This window comes from Motacilla alba, chromosome 6 (assembly GCF_015832195.1).
Source record: "Motacilla alba alba isolate MOTALB_02 chromosome 6, Motacilla_alba_V1.0_pri, whole genome shotgun sequence".
Taxonomy (NCBI): domain Eukaryota; kingdom Metazoa; phylum Chordata; class Aves; order Passeriformes; family Motacillidae; genus Motacilla; species Motacilla alba.
In genome coordinates this window covers 6,573,722-6,597,614 of record NC_052021.1, presented here as the reverse complement: position 1 = coordinate 6,597,614, position 23,893 = coordinate 6,573,722, and the positions used below count along the sequence as shown (strand labels likewise).

General features: G+C 42.9%; 1 protein-coding gene across 7 annotated transcripts in view; it reads left to right on the top strand.

Moving 5' to 3' along the window:
- The window catches only part of ARID5B (AT-rich interaction domain 5B), a 127,069-nt gene extending 106,498 nt beyond the window's left edge, over positions 1 to 20,571 (top strand). For all 7 annotated transcript variants that reach the window (XM_038141727.1, XM_038141725.1, XM_038141729.1 and 4 more), the window contains 3 exons: positions 1,048 to 1,145; positions 13,453 to 13,651; positions 17,558 to 20,571. In XM_038141727.1, the coding sequence (XP_037997655.1) occupies positions 1,048 to 1,145; positions 13,453 to 13,651; positions 17,558 to 19,711 (2,451 nt within the window). In that variant the 3' untranslated portion in view covers positions 19,712 to 20,571. The remainder of the gene's footprint in view (positions 1 to 1,047; positions 1,146 to 13,452; positions 13,652 to 17,557) is intronic.
- Positions 20,572 to 23,893: the final 3,322 nt, after the last annotated feature.

Below are 23,893 nucleotides of genomic sequence, written 5' to 3'. Positions count from 1 at the left end.
AGCTATCTCCTCTTGTTTAGATTAAAATTACAGGCCTCAGATTGCAAGTTGTAATATTTGTTCTCTTCTGATTGCTGCCTTTAGCTCCTCAGTAAATGCCATTGACTGCTCTGTGGGTAACTCCAAAGAAGCCTCCAGGGCTGAATATATTAAAATCCACAGCATTCCACAGCAAATGACAAAATTCTCCCCAAATTGCCCCCACCAGTTTTCTACCGGCTTTCTTTATGAGCTGCAGGCAAACAAGGGTGATGTTGTGCTTGTCCTATTCCTGTTTCTCTTCCTGTTTTAAATATAGCAGAATATATAAAATAATGAAGTGGTATTCAGAAACAATCCTTTTGCCAGGTCTTCCATCTGTTATTCTGTATAATCCTAATTTCTGTACAAAAAAAAACCCAGAACCATGGTATGCAACTCAATATGTTACAAGATGTTTATTTTCATCAGCATGGTCCAATAAAGTACACAGCTCAAATATTAACATTGGAGTACATTAAGATTTCAGTACTATTTGATCTGTATATTTTACAGATCTAAATGGATAAAAATAAACAGCTTGTAACATACGTAGTTACGGACTATGGTTTTGTGGATTTACAGAATTCTGTGGTGGATTTGGGTTTTGCAGCACATTTATTTTCTCTTAATTCAGTTAAAATAACTATGTAATCATTATTTGTGCTGAATATGGTTTGAGCTTCATTTTCATAATTCACCGTGGGATTTGTCTGCATAACTTCTGATAGTTAATGACCCTGTATTGATTGAGATTCTTTTGTGAGTCTGTATTGCTTGTGACTGGATAATGAATCAGTCAGGTCACTCCATTTTAGAGAGAAAGAAAATACACAGTGTTATCTTACCCAAAAAAAAAAAATGTATACACCCAAAGCTCTGTGTACTCTATATTTTCTGTAGGGGCTTTTATAATGCTCATAGTACATGCTGTTCTGAAAGTGTCATATGTGCATTTGTTGTTGTGAAGTCAAATGCTGTAGAATCTGTAAAGATGCAAGATTAAATTTTCCATTGCCATTTTTACAGATAACAGCCCGTCGACAATGGAAACATATTTATGATGAATTAGGTGGTAACCCTGGAAGCACAAGTGCTGCTACATGTACTCGCAGACATTATGAAAGGTAAGATAACAAATCTGAAATGCTTGTTTAATAATGAAAAAATTAATTTGGAGAGCCTTCAAAGCATTTTATAAGGAACTAGAGAAAAAGAGAGTCATCTTAAAGATTTAGTAAATAGTTCCCCAACATTTTAGTCAGATAATCCATTGTGATTTAAACCAGAGTGTCTGCCTCCAGTGACTAAGTAAATAAAAAAAAAGCATCTGATTTTTCTTTGGTATAGATCTTAATTTTTGCAACAGCTTTCCAGTTAAAGAAGCTGAAAAATTGAGGAAAACATACTCAAGGAAAAATAAGAAACAGCAGCTAATTGATGAAAACACTTGTCTTCTATCATTTTTTAAGAATACCAATTAAACAGATTGTGGTTTTGATCAAAATAATGGGGTGGCCCATAGTGCAGGGTGCTGTTAGTGTTGTAGGTCATGCTGAGCGTTGCATTCCTCTTCTTCATGGCATTCCTTCCCTCCTCCCTGCCTGTGAGCTGCTGCCAAACACTCTTTCTCTGCAGCCATTGTTGCTGGTCAGAACTGTTGAATTCTTATTCTTCCCATGTAGATAATAACTTCCAGGGCTTGTGAAGCCAGCACACATTGAATAAAATACTGGAGCTGGAATGTTGTTTTGATTTGTTTTTTAGAAACAACTGTTGGGGCTTTTTCTTTTCTTTTTTCTTTTATTTTTTTTTTTCTTCTGATTTTTTTTTTTTTCTTAGACAAGCAAATGTGAATAAAAGCTCAGCAATTTTCGGCTCACATAAGTAAAATTCAGTCTCTTGTTCCTGGGCATAAACAAGTCACTTTGCTGGGCTCAGGAAGAGATTGTACTTGCCCGTGCAGAAGGTGGCACAGCAGAGCTGTTCAGTGGGCACCTTCTCTGCTTATCTTAGTGCCTAATGTGTCGGCCTCTCAAAGAGACATACTGCTGTCCTCATGGAGGGTGGGGCATTTGATCATGCTCATTTACACGGGACATCTCCAGCAGAAGGGCTTGGGTGCTCAGGGGAGCTGCACGTAATGATTGCCATTATAAATGCTAGAAACGTTCTGGAGATTGAGCCAAGCAGCAGAGTGAAGTGAGTGAGTTGCTGTGCACGTCAGATGGGGCTTTTCCCTGCCTTCATGTTGCAGACAAATGTTATAGATTGTTTTATTGACTCATCAGATTGTGGGTATTCAGCTCTTCCACCCCCATCATTACACTCCTGAGAGTCTCAGAGCTTCCTCTTGCACCCAAGCCAGCTGATGAGTTTCCAACTGGCAGTGTGGCTTTTCCCTTGCCAGATGTTCTGTGGGGGATGTTATTTGACAGAAGAGACCCGGGCACACATAAGCATTAGGTCTCTGTGGGTTTGGGTTGCAGAGGGAGCCTTGCTGAAACCCTAGAGTCACTGAGGGAGCACATCTCTTGTAGTTGTGGAAACCTAAATGAGCCATTCACAAATATTCCATGAACCCCTGTCTCTCTCTTCTGCTTTCCTGACGATGTTCAGTGCTAGTGGTTTGGGTGTTTTTTAATATGTAGAAGCCTTGCATTGCACTGCCATGCATAGAGACTCGTGTGTGACTGACTCAGCAGTTACTTGGGTATGCTCTGAAGTGCCACAAAACCCATTGTGCTGTCTGGAAAACCTGAACAGTCCTGATGCCTTCCAAATTGAAAAGCCTTTACAGGCTACCCAAAAGCAGTTCTGCTTGACTTGACCTGGTCTGAGGAAAGTGTCTTTTAGTTTATGGTTAGATTGGTCTTAAATACACTGAAGAACTCAAACCTGAGTTCATGGATGCCAGTCTATCATGTAGTTCTGTATAAGGTCTGACATGAGGCAGCACCTAATTTTCCACATCCCTGGCAGGCTATCAAAAGATGGCATTTGGAGAAAAAAAATCTTGCAGGACTTTTAGGTTAGCCCCGAGCTTATCTAAAATGTTCTTCACTAAATTTGTGCTGAAAAACCAAAACATGTATACAAATAATTGCAGTAACTCATCCAGTCTCTACTTTTCTAGTGTTAGATGCTCTTTTTCCACTACAGGAAAGCTGTACGAAGCCTCAGACTTGAAAAAACAAATTAAATTGTCATGGTTTGTTTCAGCTGGTAATTCTAACTGCAGCACCTGTAAATGTAATGCTCATTTATAGGCAAAGTGCTCAGATGACATTTAATCTAAAACTAGAACTGTAGCGCAGGAATACACACGCTCATGATTCTGGACACACATACATTTTCAAACTTGAAACTGTACAGATGTACAGCTAAACTGGAAATTGAATTATCTGGAAAGCAAATGCTGAGGAAATCTCCTGATTTTTCCTTTCTGAATCCCACTGGCCCTTCCTTGCTTACTGGAGGCAGAACAGGCAGTTCCCTGACTTCACTGGCCCTGCTGCTGTTTGACTTAGTCTTGCCATTCATCTCTACAACTGGATCTCAAGAGCATCCATACTGTGTTAACCACCTCTCTCCCAAGAGTAGCTACTGGCTGTTTGCATCAGCTTTGGCATATCAAGGCTGTTCAGGTGGCAGCCACCTTTCCGTGACATCCTTGGGATGTTGAGGAGTGGAATGGTGTATATATGCCCCAATTCAGGCATTGCTGTCCCTCCTTCCTGCCCTCCCCTGTTCCCCTTTGCAAGGTGGAGTTTCACACACTATTTCAAAAGCTGAAAAGAGAGAGAGGAAAAAAAAAACATTAACACCAACAAACAAAACCCAAACACAAAATACAAGCAGTGGAGAGGGCAAAATTGTCTCTCTGTCTACCAAATCCAAAGAAGAAATACTGCTTTCTCTAAAGGTGTTTATAAGCTCTGCAAAGCAGCAACGTGGCTGCAGATTCATGGTACAGGGGGATGGCAAAAGCTGGAACAAAGCCAGATTTAAAGGTTTTGGGGAATGTGTTGCTCTGCACCCTGCTGTTTGGAGCAGGGTTTGTGGTGGTAGCTGCTGGTGTGCTATAGGTAGGTAGAGTGCTTCAGTTGGGCGGTGTTTTCTTTGTTTCTCTGGTAAAGGGGAAAGAAAGGTTTTGTGTGCATTTTTAACTGATTCATTTATCATTAATACAGTTCCTGTTTCCAGTAACTGTTTTCATTTTAAAATAAGGCAAGGCTGCCAGTGTTTCAGTAGGTGTTATATTATATATTAGTTAGACAACTTCTGTTTTATTAATGAGTATAATAATGAAAGTGCAGGTTTCTGAGTAGAAGCAATGGGTGTTTTTATTTAAAGCATAGCAGGCATCATATAATGCCAATGAATGCATTATTGTCACTGTAGGCATGGCTGGTCTGGACCTGCCTCTGATTGGGTTATTCCAAATAGGCCCAAGCACTTCATAAAAATGTCTTTGTCAGCCTAGTTTTCCTTCCAAACCTATTCATCTCTGTCAGTTTTTAATATTAGTACCAGGCTCTTGGCTATAGTCCATTAGTACTGTATTTAATTGCTCATGTTACAGATGATTACCAATATAAAAAGCATTAATGTTTTCCCATCATGGGACTGTTGCTCTGTGCACGACTTGGACCGTACAGAGCTTATAAGGTGTTGTTTTGGTCGTTACTGTCTTCATTAATGTTCCTCTAATGCTCTTTCCCGATCACAGAAAGCCAGAGGTGCGTGTGGTTGGTACGAGCTGATTCAGTCTACAGCGTTCCCTTGAAACTCTCACAGCCCTTGTCAGTACCCTACATCTCTCTCTCGCTTATCGAGAAAGCCTCAGAAACGGCTGCTTTTCTGCGAAGCACTCTGCCCCATGCTGTCTTCCCCTAATAATGCAGATGTGGTTTTCACATGCAGGGTTTGAGGTTTCTTTTCGCTTTTACACAAAACACATGATCGGCAGCTTTAACTTTCTGGCGTGAGCAGTAGGCTGTGTTTCTGCAGTGCTGATGATGTTGTTGTCAGGGATTTTTTGCAAGCACTACACCACTGCTCCCCCCTTCCCCCCTTTCCCCCAAAAAGGAACCAAACCAAAAAAACCCAGCCTGCTTGTTGGCAAGGTATAAAAAGTTCCCAATAAAATACATTTAACAAAACAGAAATACTAGTAATTACCTGTTGAGGCCTTTTTCTGTCTCCAAGTCTGGCTGTGATTCATCTTGGTTTCCTCCAGAGCAAGTCCCATGCACGAGCTGTGCACAAACACACATGGGCTGGGGAATTGTGCTGTGCAGGGGCGTGCAGTGGCTCTCCTTGGCTTCTCTGGTGGACATACCTGTCTCTGTTGGAGAGTGTCATGGCAGGCAGCTGCATGGTACCATACACCTGTAGCTTCCTGGCCTCTTCGGGTGCTGCAGGAGGCTGGGCTCCCTTGGCATCTTGAGCAAGGATGGACCCAGAGAACCCCGTGGCCCAAGTCCTGCTCTTCAGCAGCATGTCTCCTGTGCTGGCCCTCACAAGTTACTAGCATTTCTAAAACCAGTCTGTCCTGGGCACACACAGCTGGAGAGGGATTTATTAGGCCTTGCGCTCTCACGAAATTAAGGCAGCTGAGTGGGAAGGTGTTCTGCAGAGACACAGCCACCTGGAACTTGAGGAGGAGCAGATAGGTGAGATGGGTTGTATTTCTTCACAATGGGGCGGCAGGTGGCTGTGCCCACACTTTGGACGCTGACCTGCAGAGGGTTTTATTCTGGCTGTGAGTGTGGCCCCTGGGTACTTGCCCATCTACCAGAGGACTGAACTTCAGGAGATGCAGTGCCTTGTACAGTTCAGACCCCATTCTGCCATTTTTCTTTCTAAATCTCTCACATAAAAATTATATATGATCACAAACACAAGGCAGGTCAAAATAGGTCCCTTACACGGTTTCCCTTTAACAGCCATAAAGTCTGTCTACCCTGAGGATATTGTGCAGTAATTCAATATGCAGGAGAGCCCTGTGTTCCATGCAAATGCTGTTTGGTTTTCTAAAGCATTTGGATAACTTTCATAACGTGTAAGCATTTCAGTGGAATTTTGCAGGAAATAACAGCCAGTCGTTAGAGGAAACAAAAAGTAGGGGGCTAGTATAGCATCTGCATGAAATTGCTTATGGTTATCTTTTTATACACGTGGTAATTAATAGAAGGTTTTGATTTACACTGTTAAGTGTGAAAACATCCCCAGGCAAAAATTAATCAAATGTTATGTCATGCTGTAAACTACAACTAGCTCTTTGTTTGACTCAAAAAAAAAACTTGCCAAGCAACAGTTTTCTCTCCTTGTTTTATTTTTGTCTTCACCCCACTTCCCTGCCCCCCTCACACTTCAGCTGGTCCCAGACTCCCAGAAAACTTCACAAGTTGCAAATTGTCTCCATAGTTTTCCATCAAGCACAAATTTAAGCCTGAAGATAGATGAGGTGTCTCAGTTCTCTCTTTATTTTCCTAGGTTTTTGGTTTGGGTTTTTTTTTTCCTTTTTGATAAATAACAAGAGGTTTCTACTTATGATTTTCTGCCCTCAGGGCTTTATCATTAAGATTAAATAACTGTACTCTCAAGCATACCACTGAACAAACATCTTTTCAATTATGTGAGTAACAGATGCTTTAACAAAGGAACTATTGAAAATTCAGAAAGCTTCCCCCCTCCTCAAAATTTAAAAAGTATCAGATGACAGAGGAATGTAATTGTTTACCATTAAAACAGATCCCTAGCTGTCCTTTTAAAACATCTGAGAACATGGGGTTTTTTTCAAAATTTCTGGGGTTTCAGCCTCAGCAACTTACTGGCCAGTGCTAGAGTCAGTGGGAGTCCTTGAGTGCCAAGTGCTGGACAGTCGGGCGCTGCCTTTAAGTGCCTGCAAGCAGATGATCTCTCTCCTTGTGGGGAATTGTTTTCCCACCTACGTCCTTCCTTTCACCCAGGAGTTTGTCCCAGCAGAGCTGAGGCATGCTGAGTGCTGCCCAGTGCTGCTGGGTGCGTTGTCACCCGAGCAGAGAGGCCCTTGCCAGGCCACGCACATGTGCCTTGGCCCTTACTGGGTGCTGGGGCCCCGCAGTGCCCAGAGCTTGGGGGTGCCAGCAGTCCAGCTTGGAGTCAGTGTCACACACGGCAGTCCCATTCCTTGACACGCAGGGGTAGGAGCAGACTCGGCACAGGGGACAAGCCCCTTTTCCCTGCTGGGAGCTGCGCAGCCCCAGGAGAGTGCTGCACAAGGAGAGGTGTGCCATTCTCTTTTGCAGGAGCAGCACTGATGAGTAAGCACCAACATCTTTTCCCTCGGACTACCCAGAGATGCTGGGAATCTCCACCTTGTGCTTTAGGAGTTTATTAACATGAAAGAGAATGCCCATAGTTGGTTCAGCTTTCTGCAATATTGATGTAATTCAGAGCTCCCAGGGAGGGATTTTGGAGTCCTGCCAGGAGACCTGCACCCCACAGGCAATGCAAATGGCACCTATAAGCTTGTTCTGAGCCTAGGGACCAAGCATTGCAGGGACTCCGTGGACCTACCAAACAAAATGCATGTCTGCCTTTAGATGCAGAAATGGTGACTGTGGCCAAAACAGAGTCTTGTAGTGGCTTTAGTAGAGTGATCTGGGGAAGCTGCTTTGTGCCCACCACCCTTCCTTTGACTCTTTTCCATGCTGTAAATCTGCGCCAGAGGCAGAAGACTGGAGTTGTTCATCCTCCCCTGCTGAGCCCTAGGATCAGGAGTGCCTGAGCTTGCCTCACTGGGCTGTGCAGTTAAATCAACAGCTGTGTTTGTAATGTCACTAATTTCCAGTTTACTTAAAACTAAGTGTCTTTGAATTCTCTTAGAGCAGCGCTGTTCCCACCTTTCAGCAGTAAGCCATTCTCATTACCCACCAGCACTCCCAGTGGGCTGTGAGGAAAGTTGTTGCTGAAAGGATGAAAGAGAGATCTCTTTAAGGAAGGAAAGTTCTTTGGAAAGAAAATTGAACTCCAGCATATTTTGTCTTTGCTGATATAATACGTGCCAGTTTTGTACTTCAGACAAATGCAAATAAAGCCATTGCTATTGTGTTCTGCACAAAAGCACGTGAGGCTTGCTTTCATAACCCCTGCATTGTACAATGCAATCCAGGGAAATCAGACTTCAGGAACACACTGCTTCATTTCCTGAATGTATTTTATATTCCCATTTTGGAAAACAAGCTGAGACCTTAAAGTTTGGGTTATTCCTCTCCCCTCTTTGCTGGGAATCTGTCATTGGTGCCCAGGAGAGCTGCCTGGCTATCTCCACCAACTGATTGTTGTTGAAGGTTTCCCTTGTTGTTTCCCTTGCCTGCACTGGACCAGTGCTCTAAGATTCATTCTTTTGAAAAACAACAGTGTAAAAAAGACAAGACTTCTCTTGGGATCAGGGCTCAGGCATTCCTGCTGGTCCCTTAAAACAGCTGAATGTTTTGCCACTGACTTTCTAGGGGGAAAGAATCGGGTTTCCCTTACTGAGGTTACTGATAGGGGCCCGTTTTCACCACAGGGGCTGTCCCAGCCCGGCACTCAGACCCTCTGGCTGCAGGGGCTGCAGGCAGCTCTGTCCGGCTGCTGTGAGGACATCCTGGAGCAGATGGGTGCCCTCTTGGACTGAAAAAACTGGTTGTCTTGCCCCCCAGCTCTGGTTGTGCCTGCAGAGGAAGGAGCTGGAGCCACCATAGCCTTATGTGCTCAGGAGGAAAGCGTTTTCCAAATTCCTACCACTAAAGAGACCTATTGCCTGTCCCTTTTCAGCATTTTTGAAGCTCTAACAGCTTAATGTTCTCATGATTTACATTAGCATCTAATCCTTGCATAATCTCACTAATCCCTTGGCCCCAAGATATCCATTGGCAGTGAGTTCCACGGGTTAACTGGTTGCTGTATTCTTTTGGTGGAGCAAATTTAAATAATTTTCCATTTCTGTTGCAATTAGCTTCCTTAACCTGGCCAAGCATGCGAATGGGGCAACATCTCCCAAGGAGTGGACTTTGGTATTTTAAGGCCTTCCAAAATTATTCTGGTGGCTGAAAAGCTCCAATGCATCCTATTTTGTGTTGGGCTTGGATCCCTGGAGAAAGTACAATGATCTCAATGGGAGACATGCTGAAATATTTTATTCTGCCAGAAAGAAAACAAAAATAAACACTGAAACAGCGATACAAAAAAAAAATATTGTAGGGGTTGTGCTGAGTTGCCTCCTTCCCTCCATCACCCTGTGTGTCCTGGGCATATGGTTCCTCCCCAGCCCAGAGCCCCGTCATATCCATACACAGTAGGGAGAATTAAAGAGGAAACTGGCAGCCTTAACATTTAATTTCCTTCCTCTTTCTGGGCTGGTCAGATCCTTTGCATTATTGTAACTATTTTTTTTATCATGCCTATAAATAGATGTGCTCTCATGTGTCCTGTGAAGCGGAGTCAGGCCAAAAAAGTCATTCATTCTGCATAATCAATACATGTAGTGGTTACTGGCTCAGATGAGAACTTGTACTGTTAGTTCTGTAGCTGGGAAAAAAAAAAGTTGACTAATAAAGATTAAGGGCTTTTTTTTTTCTTTTTATGAAATGCTAATGATGAAGACATGTTTGATATACTGTGAAATACATTTCTCTAATGTGAAGTTTCTGCTTTTTGTTGGGAAAGAGGTTTAGTCCCTGGAGGATTTTAGAATTTGTAAATATAAAATTATCTGCTTCAGTGTTTTTTAAAAAAAGGTTGGCAGAAAGCCAGCTTACTTACATTACTGTAATAGATTTGCTGACCTCTGACATCTGCTGCAGAGAAGTACATTGAATTTTTCATAATATCAGATGATGCAGATCTAAAAACTCGGTACACTGCACCATTATTTAATTCAGGACTTACTAAAGGAAAATCTTTTTTTAATAGCAGTTTATACGTGATTAAACTTAATATTGCCGATTGTAATAAATCAGGATTAGTATAGTACTGATTTGTTAATCTAACTTGTATTGATTTTAAGTTGTCTTTATTTAAAAAAAAAAAAAGAAAAAGAAAAAAAGGAAAAAGACTGGCTTTTCACAGTGACTGAATTTAATAAGAAGCCCTGTGATAGCAAAGACTCCCCTACTGTTTCTGCTCTTGGCTGGAAAATGTTATTCTTGTATTATTCCAGGAAAAAAAAAAAAAAACCTCATGCTGCTAAAAATCTGCTGCCTGTGGAAAGATTTTTTTAATACACTAGTGCTTACATATTCTATTTATGTTAATTGACTTATAAATAATACATTTTATTAATGTTAATATTGGAATCTTGATCATGATAAAGACCCTTTTATTTGGTCTTCTCGCAGGCTTTACAAGTAAATATTCTTTAGACCACAAAATATTCCCCCTCTTTTCCTTTTTTATGAATACTTTTATACTTCCCCCCCTGTCGGGAAGTACAGCCACAGTTCAAAGCGACTGAAAACATAATTGTTGTTTCCAACATGCGATACATTTGAGGGATCTGGATCCAGTTTTTTGGACGTTGTCTTTACCTCTCCTTGCGCAAAGATTGATTAAATCTTACCTGCACTGCAAATATTTGACCAAGAAAAAAAAATATCTTGTGCTGGTTTCAGACATGTCACATTCTGCTAAACTATTTGGCTAACAGCAGATCGCATTCTTCCGGTGTTGGGCAATATTGACCTTAAATTGGCTAAGCCGGCTGCTTTCATGGCATGTGAGCCGGCTGCTTACATGTTGAGAGAGCTGTATTAGCTTTATTACTCCTGCGCTATAAAAACTTCTAATAATCAAATGATAAGATCATATCCTGTGGGTAATTGTGTTGTACCATGACAGGATAACTGAAAAAACATTCAGTGAAAATTGCAACCGACGGAAATCTCTACGTGAAGAGGCAATTGCTGGTGTTGCTCGGCTCGGTGCTGCTCCCTGGGGTCTCGCAGCCCCGCGTTCCTGCCCGGCTCCTCGCCAGCCGCCCCCAAAAGCCACCTCGGCCGGCACTCCTTTGAAACGAGCAGGGGAAAATCCTAGAACAAGCCATCCTTGTGTTTTGACTCAGTTTTACCTTAGTCATGCCGCCTCCCCGATACACGAAACATTTAATTCCAGATTTCCTGCCACTGGCTCCAGGCCACTGACCGGCTATGTGAAATGTATTTTTACTGCTGTCGGCCTGCCAACTGCTGAGCTCAGTGAAAAATAACTAAAATGAAAACCTTGTACTCCCACATGAACCCTTAAGATCAGAAAAGGAAATTTAAGCCACGGTTACTAATTAGCACCCAAGCTAATGAGTTCTGGTGAGGTGCAGAGGCAGGAGGAGGAGGAGGAGTTTGGGTCCCGCGTTGCCCTACAAGGCTCAGCGGAGAGCACGCGAGCACTGATGAATCGTGTTGGCCCGGGCCTTGCTCCTGGCCCGGCCGTAGCCACTGGGTTAATGCCTCGGCATCTTCCAGGGACAGGCTCGTTCCTGAGGCTGGGAGCATCTCTGTCCCCCACGAGGCACCGGACAGCGGCTGAAACCTTTATGGATGGAATATGTAGATTTTTAATGGGCGATGCGTTCCCATGGAAACAAAACAAAGTCAAACACTCCCCTCGCAGTGCTAACAATTACTGTAATAAAATGTGTTTTTATTAAAAGCGACTTTAAATACTTAACACATGGCAGAGCAGCCTCGGCACTGCCCTGTGTGAAACCCAACCTTGCCTGTAAGTGAAGTCCAAAGTGCTTTGTGCAGCGCGGGGAGGAATTTGGTGTTTTCACCAATATTTGTGCTTTGCAAATGAAATGTAGCAGCCTCAAGTATGAACAGGATTATTTTTTTCTTCTTCTGCTTAGTTATGCTTTTTTTTTATATAAACATTACCTGTAATATTACAGTGGGAAGCAGGTATTTGGCAACTACGTATTATTTTGCTAAGTTTGCATAGAGGGAGCAGTTTCCAGTTTTAGCAGCTGTAACATGTTTAAACTCAGTTTGTAATGGGATCTGAAGATGAATATTCCCTGTGGGCTCTGCTTAGCTTCATTACTGGAGCCCTGCCAAATTCAGGGCTAGAAAGTATTATTCACGCCTCTTTGCACATACCATGTCAGAGCATGCTCAGTTAATGAATTTTGTTTCTAATATAGCATAAATTAGGTTTATATTTTAACATAATTTATGTTGTATTTTATTAAAATGTAAAATATTATGATCACGAGCAATCTAATTCCGCTCTCTTAAGCCCAAACTGTGTTTGAACATCTGAGTATGTAAATCAAAATTGTATGCTTAGAAACTGATTCTGGGATAACAAACGAATATCTGAACCAAAGAGGTTTCTGCCTTGGAGTCTTAGATTAAAGATAATTAAGGATTCCTGGTATTTGAGTAGATCTATGTTGTTTATAAGCAAAGTACATTTTCTTCACAGAGTCAACTTGTCTTTTTTTTTTTAACAGATTATGTTTGCTGTATTAATGTTCATATTTTTAAAGTCTGAGTCTTATATTAATCCCACAGTGAGTCATTAATCATACTAAAATGCATTATAAAACTTTAATCACTGAAGTTGAAACTGAGATTGTAATGCAATCCATCCCTTTTAATTATATCAGTTATTTTTCCTTTCAGATCAAGAATTGCAAAGGGAAAACAGAGAGATTAAAACTCAGTGTGTTTGATGCTTTCAGTGGAAGATATTTTTTGTTTGTGTTTCTTCCTTGTGTTTTTAAAGCAATTTTGTGCACTTTGTGGCAGACAGCTCCACAGTGAAGAATCCCTTCATATTTAACTCTTCTCCTCTCCCCTTCTTCCTTAAGAAAGGCTCTGGTGACTGTCACTGCACGGGTGCCTTGCACGGATGAGGCTGGGCTGTTGCTGGTGAAGGCCAGGTGGGTGCTGTGCCCACCTCGTATGGTTTCTGCAGCCCAGCTCTCCTGGCCCCTGCCACGCTCCTGGCACTCGCCCTTGCAGTCAAGGGAACCAGCAGCCTGGAAGTTGTGTAGCTGTTACCAAGTTGGCTATGGCTTTGTAGGTGTTTTCCTGTTAGAGTCAAGGAGGGAAAACAAAAATAAATGGTGGATTTTTTTTTTTTTTTTTAAGCAGTCTAAAACATAATGGCTGATATTCTCATCTGGTACAAATTGGTGTAGCCACACAAACCACTGTGAAGTTACTGAGTAACTGACAACTAATCCACACGAACTCTTAACTGCACTGAATTTATTCCACGTTATAATCTTGCCAAATAAATTGATTTCTTATACTTGGATTTATAGATGTAGAGTTTAAACTGTTGCTTTTATGGCACGGAAGAAAATGGATTTATTAAGTAAACTGCTCACAGTAGATACATTTTTTTCTTTGCTAGAACAGCAAAACCTGATCAATTATTTGTTCCTTAATCCCCTAGATTAATCCTGCCATATGAAAGATTTATTAAAGGAGAGGAAGATAAGCCACTGCCTCCAGTGAAACCTCGAAAACAGGATAACAGTTCCCAGGAGAGTGAAGCAAAAACAAAAGTGTCTGCAACAAAACGCATCAAAAATGAAAACCAAAAGAGCAAGAAGGAAAAAGATAATTCACAGAAACCCCAAGATGCATCTGAGGTCTGTTGCTTCCCTGCTTTTCAGTTTTTCAATTAAAAATGCACAGCTTTAATCACATGAAATCCAGTGATAAAATATATAATTTAAACTAGAGAATTCCAACCAGTTGGCCTTTTAGTTTGCTCAGCAATGGAAATTCAGCTGTTGTGATTCTATCTGCGCTGGGATTTTGCTGGGCTGCGAGTGGCAGCCGATTTGCTCCATATTGCACAGTGGGGATGGCAGGGGACCAAGCTCTGGATCTGACTAGTACCAGTTCTGCTCATTGTCTTATGCAGTGGTCACCATTAACAGATCAGCAGCTGCCAAAGGGAAACCACACAACTACCACAGTTATTTCCTAATCTAAGGAACCTCTAATATTGTTGATAATACTGTGGTAACTGTTGGACACAGCTGATTTTTATAATGGTAACCTCTGGATCAGCCCTTCTGTGTTCACAGATGTATGCATGACTGTGAAAAAACATATTGCTCCCTGGGATTTTTATTATATTATACCAAGTTTCTTTTTGAACTGAAAGGTCACATTTTGAGGGAACCACCTTCCAAGCCCTGAGATAGACTTCCCTCTCCGGAGCAGTAGATGGCTTTCAGCTGAGGTTCCTATTCAGACATAATAGGTTCCTGTTGTGTCACTCTGCTTCACATGGGCAGGCCCCAGTTTCCATAAACAGCCATGTTACTTGCAGGCATAGGACAGCCCTGTAAAAGAGAGTTTGTGTTCACAGCACAGGGTAAGATTGATGGTAGAACTCGTATTTGTCTGCAAATGAGAGTAAATTTCAAGTGTTTTTAAGTGATGCAAAATCAATGGGGTTTTAGCTCCAGTGTTATTTAAGCACCTTCCTTTGCACATCTGCCCACTCTCTCCTGTGCCCCGCTCGCACCGCATGTGAAGGAGGTGGTGAAGCTCCTCACACACAACCCCTGCAAAACATGTTGCTTTTCCTGTCTCAGTCTGCCAGATCACAGCAGCCTTCAAGGCGTTGCAGTGAAAGTAAGTATTTAAAGAATGTTGAAACACATGACGTGCCCGGCAGACTATGGCTGCTCCTTTGACTTCATTGCGTCTGGCAGGTACACAAGTCCTGGTTCTAAACTTGTTTGGAAATTGTATTGAGTCAGCTATCAACAATCCTCCTCTTCATTGTTTTAAAAAAAGCAATGCAGGTCCTGTAAACGCAGATGCCTCTGAGACTCCATGTACCCAGTTTTGAGAACAGAAAATTTGGGGTTTCATGTCCCACTACCTCTTTAAGTTCTGCTTACAATTTAATCTCCCATCCAAAGAAGAATTTGTGTTTTAAATAACAGTACCATTAATATCTGATTTAAGAGCAATCCCCAGAAAGACTTATTCTTTTTACTTACATTGTAACTTTAAATTAGGGAGAGCCCGTTTGGGTAAAACTAAAAAAAAAAAAAAAAAGAAACACATCAAGAGGAGAGTGTGCACAAATGTGCTTCAGTCACTGGAAGGTTGCAAGACGAGTTGCCCAAAGCAAGGAGAAGTGAAGTGAAAGCTTGTGCTCCCTTTCCTTGTCATTCCTTCATCCCCGATTATTTATCGAGGGTTTTGGATCAGGAAGACACATTACACACTATCAGTATTACTGCTGCTATGCCCAGCATAATAAGTCAGCAACAGAGCAACAGCCTTCACTTTGAATTTCCTTGCTTTTGTTGTTCCCTATCTCAAACTTCCTGCTGTTTAAACTGAAGTTATTTTTGTGTGGATTGCAGGAAGAGTTCCTAAGCTGCGCTTATCGGAAACGTAGGGAGCCTGGACGAGACAATAAAAATGTACAATTATGTCAGTTCCCTATTGTAAAATGGAACCTTTTATAGCAGAATTAGTGTCTCCTCCCTGACTGGGGTGGAAGACTTGTCCTGCCCCTATTTGATGAGGGCAGGCTATTTAGGACCTTGACCTCCATGTCAGTCACCATGCAGGTCAGTGATCACACAAAGCCCAAGCAGTGGAGGGGCTGCAGGGTGGATGCTTCACCCCTGGGTGGGCATAGGGCTCCAGAACTCATCTGTGCTTTGCCATGTGGAGGGTTTCATGCCCAGGATGTGGCACTTAATGGGAATAACAGGCTGGAGACGTTCAGCTCCTTAGGGTGGAGCAAAATCCAGGTGTGCTGGAGCCAGGCAGAAGGTTGCTTGTCTCTCGCATTGCAGCCATGCCCTGGCAGTGGAGCCCCATTCCTGGGGCCTCATCCAGGCACAGCAGTGATGGGGTATTGCTCTGAGGGAGAGCCCAGTAGCCACCACATAAATGTGTAGGCACGTCCCCAACCAAGCCACCACTTAAGCCATTTCTGCATGTGGCCTGGAAACTGTGAGATGGAAAAGCATAATCCAGTTACAGATGTGTGGTCCACTCAAGTGCATGTTCAACTCATGCACCATTAGAAGTATGCAGGGAGAGAATATAACTTTAATTTATTAGGATTGCATTTGCCTTTGTGCTCTTCACTGTTTTCCTGCCATCTCAATGACATTGTCAGTGTAACAAGACACCAGACAAAATGCTATTAGCCTTAGACTGCACATTTCCTCACAATAGCTGAAACTTCAATCACAGTATTGCTTAACAGAAACAAAGAGCAGAATGTACAGTTATTAAGTATGATTCTCTTTTTTTTTCTCCTCCTTGCTTTGCTCATCTGTCTGGTATTTGCCTGTAATTTTATAAGCTCAAGAGACTAGCGATGGTACTTTGTAAAGGACCTAATGATGGTATTTGGCTGCAAAAGTCAGCTACGAGTTTAAAAAGAAGAAGTTAGGATGACTAACAGACACTGTAACTAATAGGCCAACCAAACAGACAGGAATATTTAAAAGCAGCTGTGAAGAAATAAGTCTCTGAGAGGGTTAGATTCGTTAGGACCGTCTCCAATTCCCTGCTCCTGCGACAGACCATAAAGCAGCATTTAGATGATAACTTTCTCGGTGCGTCTTATCTTTACAATGAAGGAAGAAAGAAAACAATAATAATAAAGGAGTCGCACAATGCTGCTGTTTTATGACTGTCTTCTACCATGACATGTCAGAGGAGAGTGACAGCAGTTTTGAAAAGGGCTGTCAGTCAGCTGGATCGCAGATGGGATGCTCTGGTGACCTCTGCGGGTCACAGTTCAGCCGGCGACATAATGGGATGAATAGTGTGAATTGTGCACACACGCTGTATTAATGGGGGAGCAGAACGAGCCACGGTCCCATTGACGAGAACGTATAAAAGCCATGTTTGTAATAGCAGGCACACACACACTTACTGAATGTTGACAACTTCATTTTAATCCGTTAATAAAAAAATGTGTGTCCTAGTTAAGCTGTGGCAGTGATTTGCTGCCTACAATAGGGATTTCTAGTATGCCATTTCTATCATTTTCACACTTTAATGCAGAACTGGGTGTGAATGATCTCCTGTGTGATCACTGAATTTTAAGATAGCTATGCTGGAGAGACTTTAGGGAAGGAAAAGCGTAGGAATAGTGTGGTTTTCTTGGGTGACATTGGCTGGTAGGAGAAATTTCTATAGCCTTATTGTTTGTGTCATGAAATCTGCTCTTCTGCATTTGCCTAATTAATTTTAAAAGAGTATATAACCTCAGCATTTAGCTATCTGATCAAGCCACCAGTGCCTCTCATCAGGTTACAACCATCTGCTGTTTGGAAATGCTTTATTGTAACTCTGACAGGGATGGTTATTTTTTAATATTTCCTGGAGATACTTCTCTTTGAGTCCAGTACCTGATGTTAGAGCCTTCACATGCCAGCAAGGTGGTTGGCAAGTCCTTCTCTAAAAGTAGCCAACAGCGTACTGTGTATAACCGTACAAACAGGCTGCCAGAATATACTGCATTCTTACTGTTGTCTCTTGAATCATTTCATTAGGTTTCATCAGAACAAGAGAAGGATCAAGAATCAGCAGACCAGAAGAACTTCCCTGAACATCCTACAGTGGAAGAGATGAAACAACCCGTGCAAGGCCCTCCATCTCTTTTACCAGAGACAGCTCGGACACTGCCTCTGGAGAAGACAGACACGACAGAAAACAGCACCAACAGTGAGAAAGCCAAGGAGGAGGTTCAGCACTCATCCTCTTTTTCGAGTGTTTCTGTGCCAGCAGAAGAAGACGCTGTGCTAGATGCCACTGTCACAAAGCGATTACACCCCTCAGCAGATGCCCTGGAAGACACAAAGCCTGAACAAAGACTACACAAAGCTTTTACTGACAGCCTGGAAAGTGAACCTCCAGAAATGCCCTTCACAGCTGCTTTCCCAGTCCATCTGCCCACTCAGAGCGACGTGGAAGATGAGAAACTGCCAGGGATGGCCGATTACATCGCAAACTGCACGGTGAAAGTGGACCAGCTGGGAAACGAAGATATCCACAATGCACTAAAGCAAACACCCAAAGTCCTGGTGGTGCAGAACTTCGACATGTTTAAGGAAAAGGAGCTGCCCGGGTCCGTGAACGATGACTCCACTTTCAGTTACACACCACTGCTGTACTCAAAAGGTAATCCAGGCATCATGTCACCCCTGGCAAAGAAGAAGCTGCTGTCGCAGGTCAGTGGGGCCACGCTCTCGTGTAACTATCCTTATGGTTCTCCTCCACCTTTGATCAGCAAAAAGAAACTCAGCAGCAGAGATGAACTGTCCTCAGGCATATCGCAAGGTCCCCATGCCCCTAATTCTGATCCCGTAGCAATTAATAGGCCCTCAGTCATACAACATGTACAGAGTTTTAAAACCAAGGAAGAAAGGAAGTCAATTAATAATGTTTTTAAACATGACATGCTCAGTAAACCGGATCCTCAGCGCTGTGATTTTTCAAAACATCACCTCAGTTCTCTTACCGAGTCATACCTACCGAAGTTGGATATCCAGGACTGCAAAGATAAAATGAGTGAGAAAAGGGCACTGCAGCACTCCCATGTGCCCACTTTCTTGGCAGATTTCTATTCATCACCTCATCTGCACAGCCTTTATAGGCACACAGAACACCACCTTAATAATGAACAGACATCAAAGTACCTCCCCCGGGACATGTTCAGAGAGTCTGAAAATATTTCTACTTTTACTCAACACAAACACCAAGAAAAACTAAATTTAAATTATCGGCCGTCTTTGCATCAGCAAGAAAAAAAGGCAACAGTGGAGGCTTCTTCAGATGATCAGCCAACAGATTTGAGTCTTCCAAAGAGCATACACAAACAGACTGCAAAGGTTCCAGGCTCCAGTCTCCCTCACTCATCCACAGCCCAGCAAGAATGCAAAGGGATCTCCCCGTTCCAGGCTGGAGGCAGCCAGACAGTGAGCCTAGACTGTAACCCCAAAGCTTGCCGCGTGTCCCCTATGGCATTGACAGCCCCAAAAAAACACAGCGAGTTGCTCCACAGGTCTGGGAAGCAGCAGGCCCAGAGGCTGGAGAACCTGAGGAAGATGGAGGGGATGGTGCATCCTATCATCAGTCGCAGAACGAGCCCTCAAAATGTGGGGGCTGCCCGGCCTCTGAAACGGAGCCTGGAGGATTTGGACAAAGTTATTTCTGAAAAAAAAATCCGAGCTGTCTCTCCTATTCATTTACCAAAGGAGACCCCGGCAAAAGACAAGGTTCCCGACCAAGAGGGGGAAGGTAGCAAGTCAGTGCATGGCCTTCATTCTGGCAGCATGCTGGAAAGCCACAAATTTCCCCTGTCAGCCCCCATCTTCCCAGGCTTGTATCCGGGAAGCCTGTGCACGGGGCTGAACAATCGCCTCCCACCCGGGTATTCTCATCCCCTGCAGTACTTGAAAAATCAGACCGTGCTATCCCCACTAATGCAGCCTTTGGCTCTTCACTCCTTCATGGTGCAGAGACAATTCCTCACGTCCCCTGCAAACTCCCAGCAACTGTACAGACACTTAGCTGCAGCAACACCTGTAGGAAGTTCCTATGGTGACCTTTTGCATAACAGCATTTATCCTTTAGCTGCTATAAACCCTCAAGCTGCGTTCCCACCTTCCCAGCTATCCTCTGTACATCCCAGCACAAAACTGTAATCCCCCTTGTTCACAAAGAAAGGTCTGAGGAGAAAGTTCAGTTAGCGACATTCCTCCCCTTGTGACGATGTCTTGCAGATTTAGCAATCTGTATTTTTGTCAACCAGGATGCAGTCGTATCCCTCCTAGAGGAGCGTCTTGGAGTTTGATGGAGACGGGACCGCTTCGTTAATTCTGGCTCCCACATCAGCCCCCCTCACCCTTTATCCCTGCCCTTGCAAAAAAGAAAACCAAACCAAAAAAAAAAAAAAAAAAAGCCAACAAAACAAAAAAAAAAAAAAAAACAAACCACACAAAAAAAAAAAAAGAGAGAAACAAAAACACAGAAAAAAAGAATTTTTTTTTGATTTTGCGTATGTTTTTTCTGAAAGGACTTGAACATGGTAAGAGCAGATGTTCAAAGGGAGCCGTGGAAACGCAGGCCCAGTCCTGAGCTCACTGAAACCCCAGTGAGGGCTGTGTTTGCCTTTCACTGAGCCGAGGACCGGAGGCTGTGCATTGTTGCAAATGAGTCAAGGACTTCAGATGAACCTGGAAAGGAGAAGTGGGCCGAGAATCTGTACAATCAGTGGATGTGCTTTTTTGGGTAACTTTTCCTGACTTTTAAAGATTCAATCAATGCAATGTATAGTAAAACGGCAATAGATTTTTTCATTTTAACACTATTAGAACAGAATGGTAAACACTGTTTAATTTGACTGTACATATCCACTTCATAAACTACCAGTGTCACATTTGGTCACAATAATTTATATAGTTTCGTTTGTCCAGTATATTCTGTGCTCTTTATGTTTGGTTTTTTTTTTTTTGTTCTGGGTTCTTATTTTTTTTTAAATTAAACAGTATCATATTATCAGCAACTTTTTTAAAGGCTGTGGCTGTCCTAATTTTTTTTATTACATGTTTGTAATTTTTCCAGTTTCTTTATACTTTTGAGCAGCGTTTTTGTTTTGTTTTTGTCGTAACGTTTACTGTTTACAAACTGAAGCAACTGGTTCAGATTAATCTTAATGGTTATGAACATACTGTAGGTGATGTTATGGTGCAAGGATGCGAACAAGGTTCCTTTCCCCACGGCCCACCCCTGTGAGGTGCTGAGCACCTCTCGCCCTCCTCCTGTTGTTTCGATGGCTCCTACGCTGCTTCTCCCCTCCCACCGAGCTTTGCTTTCCTGTATCGTGGTCTGTGAATTTGTCGAGCGTTGTACTTAATCTTACCTAGGCTGTGAAACCCTCCTGCCTACCAGAGAAACGGTCTAGACTACAAAATCTCCCTGGCTCAAGCTGCTGAATGACAAAGGAGTGCAGAAAACAGATTTGTGGTTTTTGAGAATGTTGAGAATTTCAGAAGTTGTGAGAGGAGCCAGTGTGGATCTGAATCAGAGGCTTGCAGGTTGTTTCTGTGCCTCGCAATGGGTAAGGGGGTTCTGTGCAGTGGTCGGATGGTCCTTCCACGCTCCCACGGGGATCTCGGCCTCTCCCTGCACATCCTTTTGCAGGGGGAAAGCCCAGGCATGGAGAGGCTGGATTTTCCTGATGAAAGAGCTTCTCTGTGGATGTATACTCACTTTGCAGGACATCACCACTATGTAGCTGAGCACAGACATTGATAAAGCAAAGTGTCACTTGGAGGCTTTATACAGTGTGAAAATTGGTTGTGATTCAAACCATCTCAGTTACTGTTCAAAGACAGTGTACTTGATATGAAAAGATAAAACAAACTACTAAGAAACACTTTGCATGCTAGGCATGTCATTAAATTTTCCCGTGATATGAAGCCAAATACAATATATAATGTATCATACTTAATATCCAAAGGTGGAAACCAGAATAATATACTCGTCTACTGTTACAAATCCAGCTTCTTCAATTAAATACTTTATATTCCTGTGGTAAAACTATATTTAATTGATTGATAAACAGACTAGTAGAACTTGGAACATTGATGTGCCAGTGCAGGGTATCCTGCTGCTCCACAAGTCATACAGGAAACAGAACCGCAGGCTCATCCAGGCAGAGGTCGCAGTGTGGAGGACATCTCTAGTAAAGTTGCACTAGATCTGAATCACGTAAGAGTCAGGGGTTTGGGGATGGGGGGAGGAGGGTGGGGGAAAAGGGGGTAGAGAATATAAAAACCTACAGCAAACGCGAACAGAAGCTTGTTGTGTGTTTGGCAAAGCAAATGCTTCTCCTTGTTTTGGTTGTGTGTTCTGGAGTTGTGCATTTGTTTACGCAAAGTGTCCAACGTCCCTTTTGGTTACATCCTGTTGGAGTTTGCTGGTAGGCTTTTTGGAGCCATGCTGAGGCAGCAGAGGGCTGGGGGACAGGGAGTGGGGAAGAAGGCTCCTCGCTTGTCCCTTGAGGAGACTGGCCACTGCTGGGTGGGGAAGCTCATACTGGGCAAAACGTCAGGGCTAAGGAAAAGAAATGGTGGCATAAACCCCCAACAGAAGCGATGCATTATTTGTTTAAGAACTCTTCTAGCAGAAATCTTGGAAATCTTTCAGCAGACTATTGAATTCTTCATTGGCTGAAAAGTCTTTTTTTTCCCCTCAATGTCTTAAATGGGGCTTTGTTTGCATTGTTTGAGTTCAAGGGGCCTTATTATTGAATGAAATTGCACAAGCCTTTCTTTGTGCAATCAGACCATTGTTATTGGTAGGTTTGTAAAGGAAACTGCAGAATCTAATTGGCAATAGAGTCATAAATCTATTTAGTAGGAGCCAGTTCCAAGAAATGTTGCAATTCAAACGCACTATGTCCAGGATGCATTAGGGATGCTAAAGGTTGTGAGATCCAAAGGAAGAGGCCCAGCAGCAAACGGCTCGTGTGTAGCTTCTGGCCACGTTCTGAGCCAGGCTTCGTGAAGCACATGGGAAGTAGGGCCTGATTCCCAGTGTGACTGTGCCCCTGGCCAGGCAGGGTGGGAGTAGGGTAGCAGTTTGTGGCAGGTCTTTTGTGGCTGTGAGCTGGCCTGGTGTGAAGAGCTTGCCCAGTGGGCTCAAGCCCGGGAAGTAGTTTGTCCTAACAGCAAAGAAGTTGGCTTGGCAGCAGCTGGAGCTCAAGCAGGGCACAAGTGCTGTGCTGCCTCTGCCAGCAGCTCTGCCCCTTCTGGGGAGACGTGGGGCTGCCGCCTCCAGAGACCACCACGGGGGTCCCTTGCGCCCACCGCCTGCTCGCTTCCTTTTTGGTGATCAGTGAGTTCTCATCTGGGCCAGTTTTGCCATCGTGCTGATTTTGATGAGCAGTGGGACTTCCTGCACTGGTGTGAGGCGGGTGCCATTGGCAGTGCTGCCATGAGTGCTGTTTGCTGTACATGTGGTTGATATTTCGCTCGTTCTCTTCCTCTTCCTCCCCTCTCCCCCCAGCCCCGCAGTTTTAAATATGTTCTAATAATGGCAGCATAATCTACTAGCTGTTTATACTTTTTTAACTTTCTTTTGTTGTAAATATTGTATACTTTTTGTGATTCAAGTTATGTAGCCTATATGCTCTGTAAGGTGATGATTTGTATATATAAAAATGGCCCAGTAATATTATATAGTTTCCCATTTAAAAGGTTATTGAGTAACCTTTGCATTAGTTTAAACACTACCAGAAATAAAGCTGAGCCAACTATAAACACTCAATTTTTGTATGTTTTCCAAATTGTACTTATTAATGCTTTTGATACTGTATTATGTGCCAATAGTTTCCCAATCACATAGCAGGCAAAAGATATTTTGTACTTTTTGATCCACTGTAATATTTAATAAAAAATGTTACTATCTGTTCCCTTTTGTGTTTGATTAATAATTCTGTAAACAGCCCTTATCACATTGGATTACATATTATCCCATCCGACCTTTCAGCCCTCTTATATTGGCTTTTCTAGAGAAAGTATCTCCTCCTGCAAATGATTAGATTAAAGAAATGGAAGTTTGCAATTTCCTCAAGGAGGGAGAGACAAGATCTTCAGTCAGTGCCCTACTATTTTTGCAATGTACTTGCTTTAAAGAGTGGCTATGATCATGCTGGCTATAGGAATAGCTTTTGAGAGGATAACTTCCATGCTTAGCCAGTGGCTCCAGGAGCAACTTTGCTCCATTCGCATCTCAGACTAGAATGGTTTTATACCAGTACTGCAGGCTTGAGCTGGGATCTGAAAATTGCCCCCTCTTCTTCCCACCTCAAACACGGGTAA